The sequence below is a fragment of the Triticum aestivum genome, chromosome 2A (genome assembly GCF_018294505.1).
Source record: "Triticum aestivum cultivar Chinese Spring chromosome 2A, IWGSC CS RefSeq v2.1, whole genome shotgun sequence".
In the NCBI taxonomy this organism is placed as follows: domain Eukaryota; kingdom Viridiplantae; phylum Streptophyta; class Magnoliopsida; order Poales; family Poaceae; genus Triticum; species Triticum aestivum.
In genome coordinates, this window is record NC_057797.1 from 75,028,651 (window position 1) to 75,046,819 (window position 18,169).

General features: G+C 47.2%; 2 protein-coding genes across 2 annotated transcripts; both read right to left on the bottom strand.

Annotated features, from left to right (window-relative positions):
* Positions 1-969: 969 nt before the first annotated feature.
* LOC123191525 (uncharacterized) lies at positions 970-3,275 on the bottom strand. Its single transcript, XM_044604229.1, has 3 exons — positions 3,126-3,275; positions 1,107-1,372; positions 970-984 (listed from the first exon to the last, which is right to left on the bottom strand). The coding sequence occupies exons 1-3, from the start codon at positions 3,211-3,213 to the stop codon at positions 970-972; spliced, it is 369 nt and encodes a 122-aa protein (XP_044460164.1). The 5' UTR covers positions 3,214-3,275.
* A 3,753-nt stretch (positions 3,276-7,028) lies between these two features.
* On the bottom strand, positions 7,029-14,354 carry LOC123184792 (uncharacterized). Its single transcript, XM_044596852.1, has 3 exons — positions 13,842-14,354; positions 13,264-13,570; positions 7,029-7,444 (listed from the first exon to the last, which is right to left on the bottom strand). The coding sequence occupies exons 1-2, from the start codon at positions 14,202-14,204 to the stop codon at positions 13,265-13,267; spliced, it is 669 nt and encodes a 222-aa protein (XP_044452787.1). The 5' UTR covers positions 14,205-14,354; the 3' UTR covers positions 7,029-7,444; position 13,264.
* Positions 14,355-18,169: the final 3,815 nt, after the last annotated feature.

Genomic DNA, 18,169 nt, shown 5'->3' on the forward strand with positions numbered 1-18,169 from the left:
GCAGCTAAGAAGAGTAGACTCGTATGCCATAGCCAAAACTTCAAAACTTTGGGTCTTTCCATTGGTTTCAATGGAGAAATTAGCAATGACAAGAAAACTCATGGAAGGTGCTTGCAAACAGTTTGGAAGCTAGCATGCAAACATTGTTATATCTCACTCGCTGCAAAGATAAAACGGTCACATTGAACGGACTGTAGGCAATTAATTTGTTTTTTCTAATACATGCAACTGATCACTTTTATTATCATCACTTCATAACAAACACATACGGTAGAACTGCACTAGTTCGACTACTTGCACAATTAAGATTGATGTCAATCCCAATTTAATATGCAATGACGAGAGGAAATAGCAAAAATCTCATTGGTTTTATATGCAATGCTCCATCTTAACAAATATCAACAGCAGTAAGCAGTAATCAACAACACTAGAGGACTGTTTTCGTTCTATGAGGAGGATACACAAAATATACAGATTATAATTGAAAAGACCATATGGCTGATGCAGGGGCAAAGAAAAGGGTGTAGTATACCTCAACAAAACTGCGATGGCGCTTTCCTGTCCTCCTGGCCCCCCTTCCACACACTAAGAGTGAGCGCTGGGATGATAACAAAGCAAGCTGTCGCGTGCATACCAAATAGTGCCACATCCATGATTACAGAGGCGACCATTTCACCCTGAGACATCGAACCCTCCACGTCCGGCGACATCATCACTACCAGAAGACCAGCGACCACTAGAAGGAAGAAGGTCACATCCGCAACCAATCCAAGCACCGCGGTGCGCGGAAGCCTGAATGAGTCTGCAACCGGCTCCTGCGTGAATGCTTCTAGGGCGCTCCGAGGACAGCAATGTCAACAAAACCACATGTATGAAATGAACATGAGTATGTACAGAATGGTTCGGAAATGGAAGGATGCAAATGAAGTGATGAACATGAACACACATGGAAAAAACTAGTGCCACTGATCAGGACAACCTGAACTGTATATGGCAACTTAGTTCGAACATAATGATGACATAGGGCTCATCCACTGGCGTATGTACTGCATTACTGCTGTAATTCGACTACAATAAAGATCACAGGGAGTGAATTTGCGTGATACCTTCTTGAATCCCGAAGTGGATCCAGATACAGCTGCAATCACGTAGGCCACGCACACCAACAGGACGAGAAGCGCGACCAACGCAAGGATGCTGTAGATGAGGACCTTTAGAGCCCCGTACGTGAGGGCCTGGAGGAAGAGGAAGGGGACGGAGCTCTCGCCCCAGGCGCGGCTCGCCACGATCTGTCCAGACGTGGCCGCGGAGATGACCCACGCGAGCGCGAAGCCCAAGTAGGGGAGGGCTCCCGCCGCGACGCAGAGGACGCACTACTAGGAAAAGGGCTACTAATGGCGCACCAGTTTTGCCTACTAATGGCGCATCACTGGTGCGCCATTAGTATCACGCCACTAGTATTTTTTACTAATGGCGCACCACTGGTGCGCCATTAGTATCTGGTATACTCACTGGTGCGCCATTAGTATAGGCCACGATGTGCCATTAGTATAGGCCACTGGTGCGCCATTAGTATAGGCCACTAGTGCACCATTAGTATAGGCCACGGTGCGCCATTAGTATAGGCCACTGGTGCGCCATTAGTATTTTTGAATTTTGAAGGCAGGAAAATAGTAGTGGCGCACCGTCTAACCCCCACCATGCGCCATTGCTATTTTTGAATTTTAAATTTGGATCTGGATCGTGATTTTTTTACCCATTCTTTGCTCGTTTTTTGGCACGATATTATTTCAAATTTTGTTCCTGTTTTTGGATCTTGTACGTTCTTTTGCCGTGTTTTTTTGCCGGAGAGGAGTTCGCCGGAGAGGAGGAGGAGGAGGTCACCGGAGAGGCGCTCGCCTACATCGCCGGAGAGGAGGAGGAGGTCGCTGGAGAGGAGTTCATCGGAGCATCGGAGAGGAGGAAGGAGAAACCATGAGGGGATGGGAGGAGAGGAGGGAGGAGGAGCTCACCGGAGAGGAGGGAGGAGAAACCGTGAGGGGAGGGGAGGGGAGGAGAGGAGGGAGGAGGAGGTCGCCGGAGAGGAGGAGGAGGAGGTCGCAGGAGAGGAGGAGGGTAGTATGGTGGAGGAGAAAAGGGAAGATGGTGTGGAGGAGAGGAGGAGATGGAGTGGAGGAGAGATGGAGTGGAGGAGAAGAATGAAGAGGTAAGGAGGAGAGGACCACGCCCAGCCATATATACGGCATAGTAATGGCGCACCGCGGGCAGGTGCGCCATTACTAACTTTTTTTTATTTTTTTTTGATTTATTTTGAATTTTGAAGGCGGGAAGATACTAATGACGCACCATGGGCAGGTGCGCCATTAGTAATTTTTTTATTTTTTGACTTATTTTTAATTTAGAAGGCGGGAAGATAGTAATGGCGCACCATGGGCAGGTGCGCCATTAGTAAGTTTGAATTTTTTGAATTTTTTTGCCTCTCTAGATCTTAAAAGCCCCGTATCTTTTTTTCTGTTAGGTTTTTGAGGATTTTGAAAATGTTTAACAACGTTCCCCCGTTAAATTCGGATGTAACTTTTGAAGTAGATGATTTTTCATATAAAAAACTTTTTCATCCGAGTTCGTACGCAAAAGTTATGCCCATTTTACAAATTCTCGAGAGATTTCGCAAATAAAGTCGAAATTCATATTTGTAAATTTTCACAACAACTAGACCACATATCACATGGGAAACTTATTTTCTTTTATTTTTTTGACATTTCCATCATTTTTTTATTTTTTTTTAAAACTGAAAAGGCGGTCCGGGGGGGTGCATTCGGTGGAAGTGGTGGTCAAGTTACTAATGGCGCACCGTGGTATGGTGCGCCATTACTAGTTCAACTGTAATGGCGCACCACTCCCACGGTGCGCCATTAGTAGTTTTGAAAAAAAATTAATTTTTTTTACTAATGGCGCGCCGTGGATATGGTGCGCCATTAGTATTTGCACACTAATGGCGCACCAACACATGGTGTGCCATTAGTATTTAATAATGGCGCACCACATGTATAGTGCGCCATTAGTGTCAATTTCACCTTTAGCCCTTTTTCTAGTAGTGACGCGCCCCAGCGCCAGCATCGGGGCGAGGGCCAAGTGCACGAGCGCCAGCACCACGACGACGATCCACGTCGGCGGGGGCGGGGGAGGGGGCGGCACCGCGTCGGTGATGGCCATCGGTCGGTACGGGAAACCCTAGCTCCTCGAAGCTTCTCGATCGCACTCGGTGGGAGCGAAGTGGTTGGACGACACAGCGAGGGGACAGTGGTTTGTGGGAAATGGGGATTAATTAATGAGGAACAGGTGACAGGGGTTTTGTGGCGAGCTGTCCCACTTCCCTTCCGGGTTCAGCTCTAACCCATTTCCTCTCTGCCCGCGGATGCAGATTCAGGTTCTAAGGGCATATCTAGCGGACACTTAAAACGCGCCGACCCGCAAAATAACCATCCGTTTATGGTTTCAGACAAAAAAAGTGGCCTGATCAGACACTGTATCGGCCCGTGACCTGTAAAAAAAATTTGAGGGGCACGGAAAATCTTCACCCTCAACCTTTAGATACACAGGATGGGAGGCCGACCCAAGCTTGACCCTTATCAGCCGCGAGATTTGGCGGGAGGGACATTTTCGCGCGATTGTTCCCGCTTCTCCTTCCCTCCGCTGCCAACCACCTCCCTCTGCCCGCTTCGGAGCACCTTCCCTGGCTTCCCTCCACCACCATAGAAGCTTCCCAGTCGTCGGTCGTCACATCACCGTGGATGTCATCCACACACCATCCCCTTCGGCAGATCTCGTCGCTGGTCATGTCGCGCCCGTTGTCGTTCAAGGCTGCACTGCGCCACCCCACAAGCGGCAGGGCGATGCCATCGTCCAGGGCGGCGCTCCCGCAACCCCTGTCAGGAAGGCACGCGCGCCCGCCGGCCCCGCCGCCTCTGATGTGTATTTAGTCGGCACCCGCCAGCGAAGAAGGGGAAGGCTTCCGATGCGAAACGCAAGAAGCTCGTCGGAAGACTTGCCCCACCAACACCTCCCCCGGTTGCCCCGGCAAGAACTACCCGGAGGCTGCCCGCCCCCCCCCCCCCCCCCCGAGGTGTTCGGCAGAATGGGCGCAAGGTATGACGCTTCGGTTTCTTGCACTTCTTTCACTTTTCTCCATTCCGCGTGTCCGTGACTTGTTGAGTGAAATTGTAGCGCTGGTTTGAATGATGCGACTGCCGACTTCGTGCAAATGTTGGACGACAACACCGTCGGCATCGATTAAGCTCCGATCGGTGATTACTGTTACAATGAGATGGATTGTGGCATGCACGGTCATGGTGAGGAAGAAGATGATGTGGAGGAGGTTGACGAGGGGGTGTTCGACGCAGCGCAAGCAAAATCACGCGCAAGATCAAAGAACTACACGCCATTGGAAGATAAAAAAACTTGATCAAGGCTTGGGAATCGGTGTCTCTTGATGCGTGCACCGGCGCTGACCAAACCGCTAAGCGGTATTGGCAAAGGATAGAGGATCAGTACCTGAGCATGATGGCAAAGTATCCCAACATGATGCCACGCACCTTTCGGTCTCTCCCAGGTCGTTGGGACGTGATCAAGTCGATTTGTAGCCGTTGGGTTGCTTGTTTGACGCAAGTCCGCAATGCACCTCCAAGTGGTACCGTTGAATCCGATTATGTGAGTTTGTTTTCATGTCCCAAGTTGTGCAAATCTTTTGTAGCCGTCGGAGTGGTTGCATAATTTGGCTCTGTTTTCATTTTGTAGGACAAAATTGCGCAAGAAAAGGTACAAGGACATGGAAACTTCCGATAAAAAAGCATTTCAACTAGAGCATTGTTGGGAATTTCTTAAAGATAGCGAGAAGTGGAAGGTGATTGACAAAGAATCCCCACCGAAGAGAGGTGCACTCACCAAGAACAAGCCCGATGAAAACAAAAAGGCCAAGGACAAAACCAAGAAGGAAGCGGAGGCATCAAGCTTGTGGGACAAGTTAGATCATATGGTTAAGTCCAATGAGATATTGGTGATCAAGATATTGGAGGCAAAAAAGGAGTTGGCCAAGAAGAAGGCTCAAGAGAAGGAAGAGAAGTGACAACTACTCAACGAGGAGACCGTGCGCAAGACCGCCATTGAGGAGAGAAGAGCCATGGCCAATGAGAACAAAGCCATGGCCAAGCTCCTTCAAGAGGAGAACAAGATCATGATGATGAATCGAAAATAGATGGATGGTCACCAAAGAATGGCATGACATGGCAAGGTTGGAGATCTTGAAGAGGAGAAGGCTAGCCACAAGAGACCATGCAGTGCCAAGGTTCGGTGGTGGTTCGGCAAGTGGTGGTGGCAATGGTGGTGGTGAAGATTTCATCTGATGATGATGATGATGATGATGATGATGATGATGATGATGATGATGATGGAGTGATGATGGATGCGATGTCCTTTGGGTTGTTGCGCAAAAACTATGTTCAAATGTCCTCAAAACTGTATTTGAATTCTCAAAATTTGTGTTTATTTGTCAAAATCGCGGTCAATTGCATTGTGTGGTTTACTGTTATCTCTAGTTTGCGGGCTCTGTTCGGCCGCAGCCGATTTCGGCCCTTAAAACATGCTTTTCTCAGCCCTTATCCCGGTTATAAGGGTCGCGGTTTTAAATTGTCTGCTAGAGATGCTCTAACCGGGTACGTGGAAATGGTGAGTGCCTGATGCGATCCTGCACAATTACATAATTTCTTTTTTTACAAGAATTACTGAATTTCTTGTTCAAGCCACCGGGCGAAATGTCTAAATTTATTACCAAATTTTCTTTCCAACGAAATAATACTGAGTTGAGTTTCAGTTATGGTTTTTGAATTAAAAAAACTCTCAATCGGGATCCTCAATTTGAAGTTGAAAAATTCTGAGGGAAATGGTCAAGACCCACTTTATTTAGTTTGAAGTATTTTGGAAGTTTCAAGACCTAATGTCAAATTATTATGATTGCATAATTAGGTAAATTTTCATTGAAAAAGGGCTTGAAAGGAAAGGACTATATTGTCAAAAGCAACTGAAAGTCCTGATAGATCCTTTCGCCTGGAAATAGATTTGGATGATAATCGGTTTGAAAGAGAAAACACACCCAGTAACTAGATAAAAACAATACAATTGCAGTTCAATACAATGTAATGAAAAATTGACGCTATGGACCACAGTCCATCATGCATATATCAGAGAAGTGCCTTCAGATGTTACGGTTCGACAAAAGAAAATTGGGTAAAGCATGTGACAGTTTTCAACGATACAAAACCAAGGCAAGCAGACACCTCATCCATGACGGGCAGCCCACATTGCGATTGCCGACGAGATTCAAGGATCGAGAATTCTACCAAGAACGAAAGGGAAATTCAATCGACTGAATTTTAGTAAAATGGAAGAAAAAGGGCACACGTCTTTTTTGACAGTAGCGAATCTTGCAAACAAAAATTGGATAGAAATGTCTAACCTATTTTTTGACCATTGCTTTTTAGGCTAATTCATTCTTACATTGAGAGATTTTGTGCGAAGAATTTGTCTTAACTTATTTAACAAAAAACGGAAAATAATCAAAGTTAGAGGGCTTCTTCAATTTACACATGCATTTTGTTGTCAAATAACAAATTGATGAATGAACAAACCGATCTAGCGCGCCCTCTTAATGGTTAAGCTCGTCTGTGTAACATAGATAATCAATGCAAATTTATTTACCAAATATCCAAAACTGATTGCGAATTTGTATCTCTGGTCATAGTATTAATCATCATAACGTTAAAAATGTAGACGAATTTCAGCAGCCAATACGAGGATGAAAACGACAACACAAGCCTGCCAGCAGGTAGAGTTTAACATTCTAACAGAGGACCCAATATACCACGATGGCAGTAGATAAACATAACCACGAGGATAGTCGAAATGCATGGCAACACAGACATAGCCCACTTGCAGAACGTTACTACCATGCATACAACATAAGAATGCAAACCGACGGCAGTCATACCAATTCATCACCAGATTAATGTCTCATGGAATGGAAGCATTTCCTTCCAACGGGGTATTACAAACAGGACACAAATTCTACCAACATGTATACACCAATACTCCAGTGCAAACTTGTAAGCAAGTAGCCTGGAGTAGCATCGAACATCATCACCAGATCTATAATGACCCACAAACTTCACGGCTATTGATGATTACAGTCTAGTAATATCAGAAATAAACAAGTCTACAAAAGTTCCCATGGCTAATGACGATTAGGATCTACTAATAGTAGAAAGAAGCAAGTATTCAAAGGCTGTTTTTCCTCTGAAAACTTGCATCTGTTGGGATCACTCACAACCATCAGCAGAATGGGCACTGTAGCTCCTTGCCAAATTCTGCGGACACCCTCTCTTCTTAGCTTCATCTGCCAATAACCGGCCCAAGATTTGATTAAATTACCACATAAAAGAACATTGCCAAATCAACATTAAGCATCCAATAGTATACTCCCCCTGTCCCAAAATAAGTGTCGCAAGTTGTACATAAGTTGAGACACTTATTTCCAGACGGAGGGACTATTTTCAACTTTAAGTCGTGTAAATCTAAAGCCCATGCCACTCATTTTCCAGCAATGAAGTAACTTCTATCTTGTGAGATATTATAGAATTCGTATCTTTCTCATCCTTTCAATTGGTAGTGCTAACAAACACACAACTGATGATACGAACTTGCAACATTAGATATTAACTGTTCTCAAACGGACATCTACCAAAATGTAGTGGCACAGCACCACCTTAAAGTACTAGATGTGCACACATTTACTGTCATGTTATTTATGTACATGATCAAACAGTTTACTTATTTTTACTGAAGTATAAAAGCATTAAACTGAGTCAACAGCAGACAAACTCACAATGGCAATTCTACCAAAATGTAGTGGGCATAGCGCCACATAGAAGTTGATAGTTGTTAAAATGACTAGAGGTGTGTCATTTTACCGTCATGTTATTTATTTACATGGTCAAACAGTTCACTTCTTTTTACCAGAGTGACGGAACACGGTACGAAGTATAAATGCGAAATGCAGCTAAGAAGAGTAGACTCATATGCCATGGCCAAACTTCAAAACTTTGGGTCTTCCCATTGGCTTAAATGGAGAAATTAGCAATGACAAGAAAACCCAAGAAAGGTGCTTGCAAACAGTTTGGAAGCATGCAAACATTGTTATAATCTCACTCGCTGCAAAGATACAAAAATCACAGGGGACGATGGAGCGTAGGCAATTAATATTGCTTTTTCCTAATATGTAAAAGGAACTGATCGTTTTTATTATCATAACTTCATAACAAAAGTGGTCAAACAGTTTACTTTTCTATCTTTGGGAAAGCTATCCCCATCGATCTTGGAGTGGATGGAGATCTGACACTGGCAGTGTCAGCATAGGCTGTTGGATGATGGCAATGGAGACACCGCTCTCCATTATGTCAGGCCTTAACCTGGAGATTGTTTGCTGCAATGATAGGGGGCTTAACAGTCCAGGAAAGAGGAAGGCGCTTAAGGAGTTTGCTGACTCATTACATGTTGCAATTTTCTGTATCCAGGAGACTGAACTGGCGGTGATCGACCAGTACACTATTATGGAATGTTTTGGGTTGTCTTACAATGGTTATGCTTACCTTCCTGCGTGCCAGACTAAGGGAGTTTGCTGACTCATTACATGCTGCAATTTTCTGTATCCAGGAGACTAAACTGGCGGTGATCGACCAGTACACTATTATGGAATGTTTTGGGTCGTCTTATGTGGTTATGCTTACCTTCTTGCGTGCGAGACTAAGGGAGGGGCCCTTATCACCTGGAATTCCTCCATGCTACAGATTTCTAACTTTGTGAATGATACAAACTTCATCACGGGCTATGTTTCGCCGTCGGAGGGTGCACCTTGGTGGCTTTCGGTTGTTTACAGACCCCAAGAGGATCAGGAGAAGATGCAGTTCCTGGAGGAGCTCTCGGCTCACCGCCAGCTTTGTCCTGGCCTATGGTTGGTGTTAGGGGATTTTAACCTGATTCTACACGCATCTGACAAGAATAATGCTAACCTGGACTGAAGAGTGATGGGAAGATTCAAGCGGTTTGTTGATAATAATGGCCTCAAAGAACTGTACTTGCATGGGCACAGGTTCACGTGGAGTAACGAGCGGGAATCACCCACGCTTACCAAGATTGACAGAGTTTTTGTCTCAGTGGATTGGGAATTGGAGAATTCAGACTGTTTCCTTCAGGCGCTATCCACGGCATACTCTGATCATTGTCTGCTTCATTTGGCGCTGAGTGAGCGCATCCAACCAAGGCAGCGCTTCATGTTCGAGATTTCCTGGGCAAAACTTGAGGGTTTATAGGAGGCAGACAAAGAGGCGTGGGTCTGCGACACAACCATTACTGACCCGTTCAAGCGCTTGGATTTGCTATTGAGAAACACGGCGCGCTATCTCACGGCTTGGGGACAAAAGCGCATTGGTAATGTGAAGTTGCATATCGCCGTCACAAATTATGTGATTTTGCGCCTCGATTGTGCTCAGAAATGGAGATCTCTCTGCGCGGAGAGGTTGTTGAGACGCACGTTGAAGCAGCTAGTGCTGGGTTTTGTATCGCTTGAGCGTATGATCACGAGACAGAGCTCGCGTATTACATGGCTGAGTGACGGAGATACTAATACGAAGTTTTTTAATCTTATTGACAATGGGAGTAAAACAAAAAATATATACCGGCAATTACCCTAACACCATTACGGATCAACGCAGAAAAGAGGAATTATCTCATGCTGCTTACAAGAATCTCCTGGGAACAGCACAGTCAAGAGAGCATGCTCTTGATTTGGATTTCCTTGACATTGCCCAGGTGGATCTTAGTGATCAAGACCTGATTTTCTCTGAAGAGGAAGTCTGGGCGGTAATCAAGGAGATGCCGGCAGATTGCGCACCTGGCCCCGATGGTTTCTTTGGCTTGTTCTACCAGAAGGTGTGGGTGATCATTAAAGGAGATGTCATGGCAGCAATTCATAAGCTGTTTCTCAATAACGGCCGCAGTTTTGGCTGATTAAATTAAGCCCTGATCATGCTGATTCGAAAAAAGCCGGATGCATGCACGATCGCTGACTTTCATCCGTTTAGCTGGTTTCACAGTGTACGGAAGATATGCGCTAAATTGCTCGCGACGAGACTCAGCTGACATATGGAAGATCTGGTAATGGTGAACCAATCAGCGTTCATAAAAGGGAGAAATATAGATGATAATTTCATGCTTGTCCGGCAGTTAGCGAGGAAGTTGCACAAGTGGAAGGCCAAGGATGTGCTGCTTAAGTTAGACATATCTCGCACTTTTGACTCTCTGTCATGGCCCTTCCAGTTCGAGATGCTGCGAGCTAAAGGATTCTCAAAGATCTGGAGAGCCTCGGTTGCTATCCTGCTCACAACGGCTAGCTCTCAAGTGGTGGTAAATGGCTCGGGTGGGGCGAAATTCATCCACGCACGTGGGCTTTGTCAGGGAGATCTGCTCTCACCCCTCCTTTTTGTGATCGCCATGGACACCTTGACCTCCATGGTCACCCGAGAGCACGAGTGTGGAGTGCTCAGCGCATTGCAGGATGCTCACCTCTCCAGAGACTCTATTTATGCGGATGATGTAGTACTATTCGTCTGGCCGAGGGCGATCGATTTGCTGTTGTGTCCACGAATCTCTACGCATTTATGGAGCTGCTTTGGGTCTTCAAGTGAACTTCAACAAGTCATCGGTCATTATGATCCATGTGGAAGAGGGAGGCGGTGGCTGCGGCGATGCAGTGGAAGATGGAAGTTTTTGCCTGCAAATATTTGGGGCTACAGCATACGAGGTCGGAGTGGCAACCAGTAATTGATTCGGTGCTGTGATTACTTCCAGGATGGCAGAGAGGTTTAATCACCAGGCCAGAACGGCTGATCCTTGTGAACAATGTTATCAGAACCTGTCCTACACATCACCTGATTGTGGCAGACGCTCCGAAGTGGGCGCCTGATCGCGTTGAGTGTTGACAAGGGCTGCAGGGCCTTCTTTTGGGCTGGGACAGAAGAAATCCATGGTGGGAATTGCCAGGTGACGTGGCAACGTGTTTGTAGGCCAGGATGCCTCGGAGGCTTGGGAGTGATTGATCTCAGGAGGCAAGGTATTGCACCTACGTTGGGAATGGTTGAAGTGCACGGACGATACTAGAACCTGGAAGGGATTGAACATGTCACCTCATCCTCAGGTCCAGGAGGCATTCGACAGCTTGGTGCGATGGCAGGTGGGAACCGGGAATCGAATTTTATTCAGGAGAGACCGCTGGATTAATGGTGCTAGTCTGGCGGAAATTACGCCAATTGTTGTGGTGCACGTCCGGACCCAGGTGATCAGTCGCAGATCGGTTAAAGAGGGTCTGTATCTTCGCAGCTGGGCATCTGACATTGGAGAGCTCTCTACCGATGGGGTAGTGCAATTCATCTGGCTCTAGGAGATTCTGCTGCCCATGCAAATCTCCCCTGATCAGGAAAATGTTGCGATATGGAAGTGGAACGTTCAGTACACCTCAGCTTCTACATATCACATGCTGTGGGAGGGTGCCATCAGGTTCCAATGTGCATCGACGGTTTAGCAGTGTTGGGCTCCCTTGCCATGTAAGATATTTATGTGGCTTGCGCTGCAATATCGACTGTGGACCTCGGATTGGAGATTGAGGCACGGTTTGCAGGAACAGAGCTAATCGTGCTTTCTATGTGGTCAATAAGATACTGTGGACCATATTTTGTTGCAACGTGTCTACTCCCGCCAGGTATGGTATCTTTGCTTCAGGAGGGCGAGGATTGATTTGGCGCTGCTGCCGACGTGACGGATCGTCTTTAATCTTGGTGGAGCTCTAATCGCAAACACATTCCTAAAAGGTACAGGAAAGGGTTTGATCCGATGATCACTATTGTGTGTTGGAGTACTTGGAAGCAACGGAATGGACAAGTGTTTGGTAGGCATGACACGGTATCTGAATGGGTATTGGCTTCAAAAATCTTTCAAGAGCTCAAGGTGTGGGCTCTTGCCGGAGCTAGAGGAGTTCAACACTTTAGTGAAGAGTGGTGTATGGTTTTAGGAGTTTCTTTGCTCTTGCACTAGCTTGTGTTGAGAGTGGCTTGGATATTTCTTGTACATTTACCTCTGCCTTCTATAAAGCCATGGTATGCAATTTGCATACCCCTGAAAAAACAGTTCACTTATTTTACCAGAGTGAGGGAACATGGCACAAAGTCATAAATACCAAATGCAGCTAAGAAGAGTAGACTCGTATGCCATAGCCAAAACTTCAAAACTTTGGGTCTTTCCATTGGTTTCAATGGAGAAATTAGCAATGACAAGAAAACTCAAGAATCTGTTCAAAGATTTTAGGAGTTTCATTGCTCTTGCATCGCCTTGTGGGTATGGTTTATAGAAGGCAGAGGAGTAGTGCATGGTTTTAGGAGTTAAGAGTTTTCTCGTTGCTCTTGCATCGCCTTGTGGTGTGAGTGGCTTGGATATTTCTTCTACATTTACCTCTGCCTTCTATAAAGCTATGGTACGCAATTTGCATACTCCAGACAAAAACAGTTCACTTCTTTTAACCAGAGTGAGGGAACATGGTACAAAGTCATAAATGCCAAATGCAGCTAAGAAGTGTAGACTCATATGCATAGCCAAAACTTCAAAACTTTGGGTCTTTCCATTGGTTTCAATGGAGAAATTAGCAATGACAAGAAAACTCAAGAAAGGTGCTTGCAAACAGTTTGGAAGCATGCAAACATTGTTATATCTCACTCGCTGCAAAGATACAACGATCACAGTGAACGATGGACCATAGGCAATTAATTTGCTTTTTTCTAATATGTGCAACTGATCATTTTTATTATCATCACTTCATAACAAATGCATACGGTAGAACTGCATTCGTTGGCTACTTGCACAATTTAAGATCAATGCCAATCCCAATTTAGTATGCAATGAGCAAAGGAAATAGCAAAAACCTCATTATTGGTTTTATATACAATGATTCTCCATCTTAACAAATATCAACACCAGTAGGCAATAGTTAATTAAAAACACTGGAGGACTGTTTTCATGCTATTAGGAGGCTACAACAAAATATGCAGATAGTAATAGAAATGATCATATGGCTCACAGAAACAGGGGAGCAAAGCAAAGGGGGAGGTATACCTCAACAGCACTGTGACCGTGCTTTCCATTCCGCCTGGTCATTCCTCCAAGCATGCAGAATGAACGCTGGGATGGTAACAAAGCAAGCTGTCACAAGCATACCAAATAACCCCACTTCCATGATCACGGAACCGGCCATTTGACCATGAGATTTCGAACCCTCCACGTGCGGCGACATCGTCGCTACCAGAAGACCAGCGACCGTTAGCAGGAAGAAAGCCACATCCACGGCCACTCCAAGCACCGCGGTGCGCGGAAGCCTAAACAAGTGTGAAAGCGGCTCCCGCTTGATTGGTATGAAGCGGCTCTGAGGAGGAGAGCAATTTCAACAAAACCATACGTAGTATATATTGAATGGTTCGGAAATGGTAGGATGCAAATGAAGTGGTGAACACACATGGAAAAAAACTACTACTGCTCATCAGGAGTTCAGGACAACCTGAAGCACGAAATTAATTTGACAACAATATATATGGCAACTGAATTACTCCGAAGATCATAATCATAACACTTGCCTATATACTGCTGCAATTGGACCGGAATAAAGATCACAGGGAGTTTGTTAATTCGCACGACACCTTATTGTATTCCGAAGTGGATCCAGTTCGAACTGCAATCTCGTATGCCACGCGCTGGACGCACACCATCAGGACGGCAAGCGAGAACGACGCAAGGACGCTGAGGACGCAGACCTTGAGACCCCCGTACATGAGCGCCTGGAGGAACAGGAAGGGGCCGGAGCGCGTGCCCCAGGCGCGGTGCGCGACGAGCAGCGCAGCCGCGGCCCCGGAGGAGACACACGCGACCGACGAGCACACGTAGGTGAGGGCCCCCGCCGCGACGCGTAGGACGCGGGCGAAGCGCAAGAGCAGCAGCATCACGACGACGATCCGCGCCGGCGGGGGCGGCGGTGAGGGAAGCACCGCGTCGGCGACGGCCATCGATCGGTACGGGAAACCCTAGCTCCTCGAAGCTTCTCGCACTCGATGGGGGCGGAGTGGTTGGGCTGCGCAGCGAGGGGCAGACGGGTTTGTGGGAAATGGGGATTAGTGACGAGCACGGGAGTCTGGAGGGGGGGTTTCCGGTGAGCTGTGCCGCTTCCGGGTTCAGTTTCTACTAGTGGACTCCGGTTCTAACCGAGCATGCTTACAGCATCTCCAGCTGCGTCTTCAACAGGCCTTCCCCGACGATTTTTCCGTGCCGGTACTCAAAAATCGGTCTAGTCGCGTTCTTAGAAGCCTGTTTTTCGTTAGTTTGGACCGAAACTAGTGTCGGCGGATCCAGACCAAACCCGGCACGCTGGGGGCCCCGGAGACGCCGGGGCGAGCGTTTTTGGCGCGAAAGAGGATGGGTCCGCCGAGCCAGCGAGACAGGCTTCGTCGCCCTCATTGCCTCGGTTCCCGCGGGAATCAATGCGAAGACTGCCGCGCTGCCGCGCCGGTCAGCCTCCATTGATGCCTCACGGGCGGCGCAGTGAACGCGCCGCGACGCGCGTCCCACCTTGTCCCGTTACGCGTCGCCCGGCATGCAGCCCGTCGCCGCCCCAACTGCGGCTATAAAAGATGACCTCCCCGCCGATGAACGCCACAGCTCTTATTTTCCCTCTCTCCGGCGCATAAAGCAACCCCTCCGCATCCACTCATCCCTAATAAAGGAGCAGCGAAACGAGCCGCGCTATGCCGCCGACAGCCACACCCTCTGGACCATGTACTTCCAACGCCGCCGCGAGGAGCAGATCGCCTCCACCAACGGCGTCATCCCGCGAGGCCGCCTCAACGCCGACGGGCGGCGCGAGTGGTGGGGCGTGCCAGGCCGCACCCTCGACGCTGAGCTCCAGGCCCGGCGACGCGGGCGCGAGGAGGGTGGCGTCATCGTCCTCGACAGCGATGAGGACGAGGCCGGGCCGTCCAGCGCCCCACCGCGTGTCGGCGACCCTGGCTAGGGCTGCAGCAGGGACGACGACGGCACAGGCGAGGCACGCGACGACGACGACGATGATGATGGTGACGGCGGCGACTATACCATTTCTACAGGCTTCTCGGCATGTAGAAGACGACGGCGCGCGGTGGCGGCTAGGCGTAGTTTGCATGTTTTCATATTTTTTGTACAAAATTTAATGAAGTTTCACCGAGTTCGTGCCAAAATCGTCGAGTTTTCATATATTTGTACGGAACATCGCCGAACTAAGGGGACTTATGGGCCGACGACTGGGAACAAAGTCGCCCCCACGCGCCAATCTAGCACCGGCTCACCCCCAGGCGGCTCTCTTTTTCGGCGCCCTGGGAGGTTGAACGGCTGGAGATGCTCTTACGGTTCTAATCGAGCATGCTGAAATGGTGAGTGTAATGTTACTCCCTTAGTCTCATAATATAAGAACGTTTTTTACACTAAGTGCCACATAATAAAAGAGTGTTTTTTACACTAAATGTGTGAGCGTTTTTGACCACTAAGCACGCTCACACACTTAGTGTCAAAAATGCTCTTATATTATAGTAGGAAGGAGGGAGTAGAATTGAAACTTTTTTATCTTGAACTTTGGAGTAGTATTTGTATTAGTGCGCTTGACCGTAGATTTTTTTTAGCTTCGGTTGAATCGTCAAGATGAAGCGGAACAACGAGGCGGAGCGACGTGGCCAGCTGCGGCGTCCCGACGAGGCCTCGCCGACGCAGGCTTTGAAGAGGGTTCGGTGATGCGGGTGGTTTTGTTTATTTTTGCTCTCATTGTCGTTAGGGTTTATGGCCGCCGAGCTCAAGTCAGCGACGCTGCGGCTGGTAGAGGCATCGTGGGCGAGGGCTCACCATAACCTCATCGGAGAGGCGGAGACAGTTCAGCGTGCTGGCTCCACTTTGGAGGGTGTAGGGTTTGAGTTGGACATGGAAGATGAACTAGAGCCTTTGGACTTCGGATGATTCAAATGAAAGTATTTTTTAAAGGACGCCCATAACTGGCGAACGTTCACCAGGGAGAATGGCATTTGCAAATGTTCGCTTAGTTCTAGTTGAGAGGGAGAGGGAGAGGGGAGAGGTGGCAGTTTCTTGAGGCGGCATTGCAGTTACATTATCAACTGACAGCAAAGATGATTCGCTTGCCATCGCTTCTATATATAGTGGATGCTCGCCAGCTACCATTACGGGGGAAAAATCCAGTCCCCTGATTGTAAGTCTGTTCCCTTATACTTATTAGCTTTTGAAAGTTCCCTTGTATTATCTTTTGCGAACGCCCTTGTCAAGTCGGTCATTTCCTCCCAAATGGTGTTTTTATCACACCTCTCATCGTGCCCCCTAGCACTCTGGATAGCCTCAACAAGCTTGAGAGAGCTTTGTGCGAAAAAGACCACGCAAGTCAAATGTAAGGTCAACTGGAATGCGGTTTGTAGATCAAAGGAGTACGGTGGCCTTAGGGTGCTCAATACCGAAAAGTTCGCAAGGGCATTGCGGTTGCGATGGTTGTGGTTTGAATGGAAGGAGTCCTGAAAACTTTGGGTTGGTCTTGGCAACCCCTGCATTGAAGAGAACTACGAGTTCTTCTATGCATCTACGACTATCACCATCTGGGATGGCGCCAAAATGCCTTTTTGGGACTCCCCTTGACTTCTTGGTCGCAAACCCAAGGACATTGCACCGCTAATTTTTTAGGCCTAAAAAAAGAATTGGAGGGTGCGTGAGGCTCTTAAGGGAAATGCTTGGATCCTCGAAATGAAGCAAGACACCACTATATCTGTCAACCACATCTCGGAATTCTTCAACCTTTGGATGCTCGTGCATGACTTCCGCCTTGATATGCAAGCAGAAGATGATATCATTTGGAAGCATACGAACGACGGGATATACACGGCGAGCTCTGCCTACAAGGCTCAGTTTCTAGGTTTGACCCTCTCCCCCATGGACCGCATGGTTTGAAAGGCTTGGGCACCTCCAAAGGTTAAATTCTTTGTTTGGTTGGCTTTTCAAGATAGAATTTGGACATCCGATCGTCTGGAGAAGCGTGGTTGGCCAAACTGTGGCCTTTGCCCGCTTTGCAAGAGGGAACAAGAAACAGGGACACATCTCTTCTTCAAGTGTCACTACACGCTTAGGCTTTGGAGATTGATCATAAAAAAGCTTAGACTTGCACACGTGGACACCTCCGAGTGGCACTTGGATAAAACCGTTGTCAACATGTGGTGGCCAAAAAGGACCGACGATAATATTCCTAAACGAAACGCAATGGCCTCCCTCACCATGCTCATTTCTTGGGCCATTTGGAACGAGAGAAATGCCCGCGTTTTTCGCCATAAAAGCGCACCGCCGACGATCCTTCTTACCAACATTTTAGAAACTTTGGGTGACCGCCAGCGCACATAAACTAGGGAACATCATAGTGTACGAATAATTGCCATGCCGCATTTGTGAGTGCGTTGTAAAATACTATAAACTCTACTCTCCCTTATTTAATTGAAGAGGCAAATCTTTTGCATTTGTTTCAAAAAAAAGTTCCAAGCTAGAGCATAGAAGAGAAGATCGCCTGTTTGCGAGAAAAAGGTTTTAGCAAAGCTGAATTTTGAGCCTAGGGTCGAACTATGATGGCTGCACAATTAGGTATATTTTTAAGGAAGAACCAGCCGGAAAGGAAAACAATTATTGTCAAAAGCAACTGACTTCTTTTTTGTTTTCCTTGAGGAAGCATCTGACAGATCTGCTCGATCCTTTTTTTTTTCAAAAAGGAGGTTTACCCCAGCCTCTGTATCAGAAAGATGCATACGGCTCATATTATTAAAAATATAATCTATCTGCTCGATCCTACATCCCTACCCTCCTTTTGGGGATAACGCAGCAATTTCAAGAAGTAGATTCAAGATGCTGCTGCAGTTCAGTGCAACGAACTGAAAAATTGACAATATGGACCATAGTCTATCATGCATATATG

Excerpts from the sequence above, each read along its gene's own strand:
- LOC123191525 (XM_044604229.1), bottom strand. The coding sequence starts at position 3,213 with ATGGCCATCACCGACGCGGTGCCGCCCCCTCCCCCGCCCCCGCCGACG. Across the intron at positions 1,373-3,125 it reads GGCGCTCGTGCACTTGGCCC|GCGTCCTCTGCGTCGCGGCG; the intron begins TCGCCCCGATGC and ends TTTCCTAGTAGT.
- LOC123184792 (XM_044596852.1), bottom strand. The coding sequence starts at position 14,204 with ATGGCCGTCGCCGACGCGGTGCTTCCCTCACCGCCGCCCCCGCCGGCG. Across the intron at positions 13,571-13,841 it reads CCACTTCGGAATACAATAAG|AGCCGCTTCATACCAATCAA; the intron begins GTGTCGTGCGAA and ends TCTCCTCCTCAG.